This window comes from Cavia porcellus, unplaced genomic scaffold (genome assembly GCF_034190915.1).
Source record: "Cavia porcellus strain 051 isolate PalLab524CR breed Dunkin Hartley unplaced genomic scaffold, mCavPor4.1 scaffold_7, whole genome shotgun sequence".
NCBI classification, from domain to species: domain Eukaryota; kingdom Metazoa; phylum Chordata; class Mammalia; order Rodentia; family Caviidae; genus Cavia; species Cavia porcellus.
In genome coordinates this window covers 21,792,978-21,802,185 of record NW_026947490.1, presented here as the reverse complement: position 1 = coordinate 21,802,185, position 9,208 = coordinate 21,792,978, and the positions used below count along the sequence as shown (strand labels likewise).

Below are 9,208 nucleotides of genomic sequence, written 5' to 3'. Positions count from 1 at the left end.
TTTTCCAGGACAGAGACAGCTGCTAGAGCCACGTGCTGCAGGGAGGGGATACAGGAGTGGATGCGGCATCTCAGGTACAACAGCCAGGCCCAAATGATGCAACAGTGGCCCAGGCAGCTGTGTGGGATCTCGCCAACCCCAAGGACTCCCAGGTGCTGACACAGAGTACTGAAGGGCTGGAGAGAGCTTCAGCCCTGCAGAGCTGGGATAGAATAGCTGCTGCCCTCCACAGAGTCCTTAAACAACCCCCAAGCCCCAGTTTTCTCATCTGTGAAATGGGTAATAATGACAGATAGGGCGGCTGGAAGGATAAAATGACAAGACATGTGTAAAGCAGTTGGTAGGATGCCAAGCACCAGTAAACATCTGCTGTGAGCATTGCTGCTTGGAAATAATCATATTAAAAATTCTTTTCTTATTAGACTGTAGAGAACACTGAAGGAGCCACAGGCCACTCCACACCAGGTAGCTGTATGTTCCTTTTCGGTTACACTTAAGACCCCTGGACAGCCACAATTCTGTGTTGTCTGCTGCAACACTGGGACAGTACATGGCCTCCTTAAAGACAGCTTACCTACTAGATGGTCTCTGAAACCTGTCCCTTTGGGTGTCTGTAACACCCTCCTGACTCTAGATGGCACTTTGCCAGGTCATAGTTCTGAGGGCTTGGAGAAGGTTCTGGAGCCCTCTCTTTGGCTAGGATTCCTCATCTGTACAGGACCCCACTGGGGAGAAAGACAACAGACACCATCTGGGTACATGTGAACCCTAGCAAGGTGTGTGCTACACCTTGCTATTGGCTACAGGCAAGACAGAACCCATCAGGGAATGAAGGACACGAACTGGACTGCATTTTATAACCACAAACTGCACCCTGGAAGACACTTGTGAAGAGAGAACACCTTCTGACCACAAGCAGCAGCACCCTTCCATCAGATAGACCACTCGGGGAAGACATAGTTCATTACACCACATAGGTACCTTTCCAGAGAGTAGAATGTCCTTCAAATGAGTGTTAGTGACACCCTGAAACAAACATCACCCAGTCCTGCTACCTAAACCTCTGCCACACCAAGGGAATCAGAAACACCCTGTTGACTGCTTGCAACACCTTCAGGTGGCCTGTGATGGTCAGCTAAGGTGTATACCACCCCCAAGCACAGCTCTGATACCCTGGAGGGCCAAGACTCATCAGATGCACATCAAGTCCCTGCAAATGTAACCAATATCTGTGTGATTGTCAGAACCCCCTCTGCTCCCCACCAGGCACCTCCCTGATTTCTGTAGCATTTTCTGTGCTGTGAATTTTAGGACTGTTTACACAGTCTCTTTGAGCTCTCTCAGAGCCTTCTTAAAGATTCCTGAAAAAGCATCGGTCAGAGTGTGCAGTGCTATATAAAGGCGCATAGTAGGTGCTCAGCAAAGCAACACAGCATTCCTGGGACGGGGTGTCATACCACTCCAGACTCTGTTCACTCTAGCAGCAGTGCCAACACCTACTTGCCTGAAGGAAGCTTGTCACGGGAGGGGGATCATTAAGCTGTAGTTAACATCCCCAGGGAGGCTGCAGGAGCAGAAAGCTGTAGTTAAGACCCTGCATAGAGAGGACGCCCTCAGGGAGTTTAATACCCCCTAGGAGAAAGGAGAGAAGGAGAGGGAGGAGGGAAGGGAGAGGCAGAGAGAGAGAGAGAGAGAGAGAGAGAGAGAGAGAGAGAGAGATCCTATCAGCCTGCAGCACCCCATGGACTGAATTTATTACCCACAAAGGCAAGAGAGCATCTCTGATCAGTAAAAGCCGGTCAGCCTCCAGGCCCCAGGAGTGAGAGGACTCTCCCAAGGGCTGCTGCCTCCCTGAAGAATGCTTTCTAAACTTACTCCGGGAGCAGGGCTAAGAGAACGGTGAAACTAGGGTGAGGGGAGCTGACCCCAGCCCCAAGAGTCCATCACCCCGACAATCTGCACCACAGCCCTCCACGGAGACTAGAGGGGGTGGTTAAGTGTTGAATGGGGTTGGTGGAGGTGGGGCCAATTAGCACTTGGGTGGTCCAGTCCCGCCCCTGCTGGGTGCCAGCCTGAACTCCCTACGTAGAGTGCTTCCTTCTCCCAGCAGCCGGTGGGGTTGGGTAGGTGCTGTTCTCAGTGTTGTCTCCCATTTTATCCGTGAGGAAACTGAGGCGCACCAGTTGCTTGCCCACTGTGACACAGTGTTGGAAGTGAGTGATTGGGTGTGGCGTTTGTTCTTAACCACCCAGTTGCACACATTCCTGGGGCCTGGGAAACGGGAACAGCTCAAACCGAGACCAGACGCCCCCATCACCCCAGAGCCAAGTCCACAGCTCCCCACAGTCCTGTGTCTTCCAGAGTGGAGTGCCTACTCCACTGTTATCCCTGCAGGGCTCGGGCTCCCTGAGGGCAGGGCCTATGTCTGTTCTCTTTGGGTCCTCACAGAGAGCAAAGTCTGCCCTCTGGGGACAGAGGAAGGAGGCTGGGAGGAGGTAAGGGAACTCTGGGCTTTTTGGGGCTGCGGTTCGGGATGCCCGGGAGAGCCTAGGGAATTGGGGGGGTGTCGGCTGGGGGAGGCGCAGAAGATCCTCATTCCCCTCACTCTAACCCGGCTTGAGAGGGTCTCCAGAAGGTGGGGAAGGATGAAGGCAAAGGAAGAAGCTCAGAGAAGACAGACAGCCACGGAGCGGAGAGGCTGGGTGTGAGTGTGTGAGTGTGTGTGTGTGTGTGTGTGTGTGTGTGTGTGTGTGTGTCAGGAATCCAAGCTGGGACTGGCCGGGACAGCGTCCTGAGGAATGGTGGCTGAGGGTGTGGGGAAGATCAGTGGCCAGATGGGGAAGGGTCTCAGGGAAAAGACAGCCTTAAGCTGGGGGCTGAGGAAGGGAGGACAGGCAGATGGCAGGGGAGAGCGACCTCGGGTGAGGGAGGACAGGCAGAGGGCACTCCGGAACTGGTGGATGGGTGGACAGCGGGACAGCCCCAGTGGCGTGGCCCGTGAGGCCGGGGCCAGGCCGAGGGCTCGCGCGGTGGCAGCCAGCGCAGGGAGGCGGAGGCTGAGTGAGCGGCGGTGTTTGTGGAGCTGTCGGCTGCGGTGGAATTATGAAAAATAGCAGGCATCGGAGCCGGCCTTCAGCTTCGATTAGGGGAGATGGGACATGACAGGTGCGATCAATACGCAGCCGTTCTATAAAGTGTCAAGTAATGAATCAATTTCGACTAAATTTTCCATTTTTCAGAGGCCGTTCTCCGAGAGAAGAATATCCTCTTTTGTAAAGATATTATTATCGATTTCGGCGGCAATTTGACATCAGGGGTAGTTAATTCCACTCAGAATAAAATTGAAAACACTTGAGAGAGAAAAGAGAGAGGCGAAGAGTGAGACAGAGAGGGAGAGAGGGGGAGGGAGGGAGGGGCGGGGGGGGGGGGGAGATGGATGGACAGAGAGACAGAGATGGAGACAGAGAGAGGGACAGAAGGGACAGAAGGGAGAGCGCTGAGATTGGGGCGCAGGGAAGGAGGGAGGGAGGGGGAGAGAGCGAGAGAGGGAAACTTGGAGGGAGGAAAGCCTAGAGTTACACAGAGACAGAGACCACTGAGAGAGACTCAGAGACCCCAGAGACACAGACAAGATAAAACAGAGACAATAAGGCCGTGTGCCACAGAGACAAATTGAGGGTGTCTCAAAGGGGAAAACCCAGATGTTGGTGACTGGCCACAGAGGGGCCAAGCAATGTTCAAAGGCAGATTCAGAGAAAGAGCAACATGGAGGAAGAGGCAGGAGAAACAGACTGAGAGAGACGCAGGAGAAACACAAATGGAGCCTGAGAAGGAGAAACTTGATAGTTGGGGAGAGATGCTGAGGGTGGTATATATATCACAGAGGACAGAAAGGGAAGAGAAGGGATGGGGAGCCCTAGCCACTGCCAGAGGCCAAGAGCAGGGAGCTGAGGGAGACATCAAGGGGCAAGGCCTAGAGTCCACAGAGACTAATGCAGAGTGACCCTTCTGCCCTACCCACCTCCTATGCTGTCCTCCAAAGTCACAGTGATAGGCGAAGCTCAGTGTGTGTGTGCAGGTTTCTGTGTAGGCCCAGGGTCTGACTGGGGTTGCTTGTGGGAAAGCGACTGGGGTGTAGTTCAGGACAGGAGTCTGTGAGCACACATGTCCCTGACTTCTGATGTCTCTGTGTGTCCTTGCCTGCCCACTCAATCCCATTACCTGTGTGTTTCCTGGAATCCATCTGTGTGTCCCCATTCCTGTGCCTGTGCAGCTGTGGGTCCCTGGCCTGGCAACCCCCTGGGATTCAGTAGCAGACAGTGGTGACAACATTTCTGGTTAGTGGCTGTCAGTCCCATGGCTGAAATCTCCATTTATCCCTGAGCAGGTCACCGGCTGCCTGGGAGAAGAGATGGGGGAGGAAGCTGGCAGAGGACTCCTGAGTCTGAAGAAGGAGGGCTGAGGCCTGAACACTGAATGAACAGGCACAGCGGACAGACAGGCAGTGTGAGTGATGCTGGCCCAGAAGCTCCCGAGAGCATCCCTGGCCTCCCCAGCCTAAAAGGCTGTGCCTGCTGCCCCCTAGTGGACATGGAATTATGCCATCCCAGGGACAAGGAATTGACCTGTCAAAGCACCCCAGGAGGGAATGGAGAGACACAGACGCAAGTGAAGTGGACACTGAGACCAGATATAGACACAAGAGAGAGGCGAATAGAGAGACAGAAGGTCAAGACAGAGGACTGAGACCCTGGTTGAAATAGAAAAGAGACAGAGAAGGGTCAAGGAGACAGGACATGAATAGAGGGACAGGGAAAGATGGGGGGACACCCATGGACGGGGGCAGAGAGTGAGAGACACAGCAAGCTGCTGGCAGGCAGATGGGGTGGGGGGGGGCAAAACCTGTGTGAGAGAGGAGATGGAGGTCATGTGAACAGGGCAGTTGGGGTGGCAGAGGGCTTGGGGATAGGTCTAGAAAAGGAAGAAAACCCAGGGGACAGGCAGACAGAGAGAGCCAGAGGTGCAGGAGGACACAGAGAGAAGGGCAGACATTTGTGGCAAGAGGACAGAGAGGAAGAAACAGGCGGACACACCCAGAAAGACAGAAAAGAAATGGGAGAGGAGACACAGAAAGACAGACAGCCAGGTGGACAGAGGGATATGGAGAAGTCCGGGCCCTCAAAGCGAGGCTGACGTGCAGCAGAATGGTATGTGGGGACGAGCCCTGACCAGAATGAGGGGAGCCTGTGACTTGCCAGAGGTTCCAGGCTGGGGTGGGGGGCTCCTGTGGCAGAGCTGAGGCCAAGGGCTAGGAATGGGGCTCTCCTGGCTGGGGTCTCTGCCTGCCACCCTCTGCTAAACCCCCCCCCACCCGGTGGGCTGCCCGGCGGAGGCGACAGATTGAGCGATGAGACGCATTACGCACTTAATCCGCCTGATTGAATGTTTTGCTTTCGCCCAAATTGAAACATTAAACAACACGGGACGAGAAGAGGCGGCCGCAAATCACTCATGAAAGATTCATCTTCTCCCAGGCAGCCACCACCACCCGCCTCCGCTGCTGCCCACCCCAGCCAGGAAGCCTCGAGGTGGGGGTGGGGGCTGGGCCACACCCCTGCCCATTTTGCGGGGGTCCCGACCCTCATGACCCAGGGAAACCCTACCTACTGTCTGGCCTGGATCCCACAGGTGGTCTGAGATAGGGACCCCAGCTTTCCCATCAGGCTGGGCAGCGTGACCTTGGTACTGTCCCTGCTTCTCTTATAGGAAGAATCTGCCCTTTGAGTCTCCCTCTCCAGCTCTCTGGGGGTCTGTCTGGGTTCTGGACCCAGAAGTAGGGGTGGTACTTGGGGTACCAGTGGGACAGGAGGTGATCATTAAGTCAGGATGCATGGAAATGAGGGCCAGGGAGTGCAGGTTTGTCCTGCACCACTCAGGAGCCCCATGTGTCTGTGTGTCTGTCTCCTGCATGGATGACTGTATTATCTGTCTCTGTCTTGCTCTGTGTCAGCGTGACTCTCTTTGTGAGCGTGCCTGGCTCTCTATGTCTTACCCCTGTGCCTGTGTGATCCTGTGTATAATAACCCTGTAGGCCTATGGGCGTTGGTCCGCCAGTGTCTCAGTGTCACTTTCTCTGTGCGCCTCGTCTCTGGTAGGCAGTATTTTTGTGCGGGTGTTTATGTTGATGTGACTTGCAGGGTGTGACTGTGGGGACTTCCTGTGTTGCATCTGCAGGTGCCTGTGTTGTTCTGTTCAAGTATCTGGATTTGTATCTATCTCTGTGTTGCTTGCTCCAGGTCTTTCTGTGGGTTTGGATTTAACTATTTCTGTGTCTGGGCCTGTTTGCCCATCTGTGTGTCTCCGAGTTTCTGTGTCTCTACCTCAGTCTCTGCCTGTCTCTGGCCAAGGGGGTACCCAGCTGAGACCAGAGAAGTCACCAGAAGGCCAGAGTGGAGAGAAGCTGGAGGAGAGGAGGCACAAGAGACAGAGAAAGACAGGACAGCAGTGACGCCGGAGAGCAGGGGAGCAGGGAGCAGGCGCAAGGCAGTTAGGGGGGCATCGTGGGCGCCACGGCCGGAGCGGGTGATCAATATTCGATTTAGGTTTTAATTCCGGGGCTTTCGGAGCCTGTCAGCCCTGATGTATGAGCTCACACCGGGGCCGCCCAGCCAGCCACCCCACCGATGCCCATGGCTTGGTGGCCTGTTCTGGCCCCAGCTCTCTTGCCCCTCGGCTGTGGGCTACAATAGAAGGGAAGGGGATGGGCTGAGTGAACTTGAACTAGTGCCCCTCCAGCCCCTGCTCCTGCATCCCCCACTGGATGCTGGGAGACTGCAGGGCCCTGAGGTCCTCACTGTCTCTGGGGCCCCCAGGAAGTCCTGAAGCCTGCCTGTCAGCCCTGGTCACACATATCCAAACACACAAATGCCCATTACAGGCACACACGTTCCTGTGGCTCACACGTTCCTGTGCACACACAAAAACTAACACATGCACGCACCCAACATACATGTATCTACACACATCCCTGCATTCACATGTGGACACACGAATGCTAACACACACACATCGACAAATCCAGTATACACGTGTATCCACACATTCCTGGATTCACACATCTGTACAAACTCTGACACACATATACAAACCCAACATGGATGTATACACACACACCTCTGAACTCATTCATGTGCACACACAAATTGACACATACCCTTTGACACATGTCCAGAAACAAATCCAGTCATGTATACATGTGTTCACATACACAACCTCAAAGTCCACAGTATATATTTATAAATGCACCGCATTAAGGGGAAGTAGGAACAATGGGGAGACAGCATTCTGGCCAGAAACAAGAGATACAGAAACTCAGAAAAAAAAAAAAAAAAAAAAAAAGACTAAAATGACAGGCGCAGGAGTTGCAGATTGATCAAGAGCAAATGAGAAAATCTCAAAAAGTAGGAACAGGTGCAAAGCCAGCAGCAGCAAGGGAGGACACTGGGGTAGGGCAGTGAATAGGGCTCAGTGAGTGGGGGAAAGTGGGGACAGGGAGCCCCCCTTCTTCCGATGCCCCCCCAACCCTGTCTCTCTCAGGAAGATGGATCCACCGCCCTCCCTGATGACAATGCTGTCTGCGCAAACTTTAATTAACACTTTGAGTTAATTAGTTCGAGATCATTTAGGAGTAAAATGTTTTTATTAGGGAGGCTGCGAGGCTGTTGATGGATGGGGCGCGATTCGCTCTTCCGCCTGCGGGGACAGCCGGTAAACAGAAATCAATCAGAGGCCTCCCAACCCAGCACCCCCCACCCACCCAAGGCGAGCTCCCAGCCTAGGACCCGGGAGTCCAGGGCACCGGGGCCTCATCCTCCCCCCAAGAACCCAGGACTCTCGACCCAGCACCTCCTCCATTAGATTCAGTTTAGGACCTCGGCCCCCACCTCTCTGACACCTAAGGGTCCATCCTCAGCCCTCCTCCCTCGGGTGGCCCACTGGTCCCCCTAGACCAAGAACCTTTCTCCCAGAGCAGGTTGGATTCACTGTTGGGGGCTCCCTAGGCTGCTTGTCGCACTCTGCCCTTAGGTCACTCTCGGGGTCCCCGGAACTTTCTCTGCCCGTCTCTAGCTGCCCTGCTGCCTGGCCGTCCGGACCGCAGCCCCTCGGCCGGTGACGGCTTCATCAGGTGTCCGCCGCGGGGCGGGGGCGGGGGCGGGCAGGCTCGGGGAGGCCGGGCCGGGGCGGGGGTTCCGAGGCCGATAAATCTTCATCAGGCGGCGGCGGGGGGGCCATTAGGCGCTAATGGGAAGATGGAGGGGCCTGTCGGCCGCGCGGGCCGGGCCTCATTTGTCCTGCTTCCCGCTCCATTGGCCGCCGCCCCCGCCCCGCCCCGCCCCTCCCCCACCGCCGCCGCCGGCCCCATTTCCGCTCCAAACCTGGGCCAGGGGCCTTGGGGGTGGGGGTACCCCGGGGAGACCCGGCGGGGTGAAGAGGAAAGGACTTGGGACTCAGGGGCGGGATCAGCAAAGGAGGCGGGGGCCGGGGCGCCCGCGGGCCCAGGCGCGGGGGCACTCGGCGCTCCCAGGAGGCGCGGGGCGCGCAGGGGCCGCAGATCCGAGAGGGGGCGCCGGCCCGCGGCGAGGCGGGGGCGGGCTTGGAATTGGGCAGAGGTCGGAGCAACGGCCCGGCCCGCAGGCCGGGCGCCCAGGAAAGTCCCCTGGGGCCGAGGCGCGGGCCCCCCGCCCGTCGCCGCCGCCGCCCGCTCCCGGACTCGCGCCCCCCGCGCGTCCACTCTGATTTCTCGGCCCATTTTTCTTCCTCTCCTGTCACTCTGGCGCTCGCCCTCCCGCCGCCGGCCGCCCCGCCGCGCTCCGCTTCCCGCGGGAACCCCAGCTGCAGCCGCCACCTCTCCCCCCACCCCCGCCCCGGGCCCGGAGCCACAGCGCCTGCCTCATCCCGCGCGACCCCCGAGGTCCTCGCCGGGACCACGCGGCCTAGGCGTGCGACACCCGCCCCCGCAGTGTCTTATCTCCCGGTCACTCTCTGGAGAAGCCCAGCCATGGGGGTCAGCAGTGAGCTGGCACGCCCCACCCCCAAGTGCTGGAAGCCAATTGCTAGGACTGCTGGGCCCGAGTGTCAGATTCTCCTAAAAGAACAGTGTGGATACCCACAAATCAGACCCGTGAACGTCAGACCTAGACCTCTAGCT

The 9,208-nt window shown here is 56.7% G+C and overlaps 1 protein-coding gene across 1 annotated transcript; it reads right to left on the bottom strand.

The window, feature by feature from the left end:
- Positions 1–7,680: 7,680 nt before the first annotated feature.
- Positions 7,681–8,922, bottom strand: LOC134476671 (skin secretory protein xP2-like). Its single transcript, XM_063252264.1, has 2 exons — positions 8,436–8,922; positions 7,681–8,298 (listed from the first exon to the last, which is right to left on the bottom strand). Exons 1-2 carry the CDS (start codon positions 8,807–8,809, stop codon positions 8,292–8,294), a joined length of 381 nt encoding a protein of 126 aa, XP_063108334.1. The 5' UTR covers positions 8,810–8,922; the 3' UTR covers positions 7,681–8,291.
- Positions 8,923–9,208: the final 286 nt, after the last annotated feature.

Bases quoted from the DNA above. Each gene is read 5' to 3' on its own strand.
- LOC134476671 (XM_063252264.1), bottom strand. From the start codon at position 8,809: ATGGGCCGAGAAATCAGAGTGGACGCGCGGGGGGCGCGAGTCCGGGAG.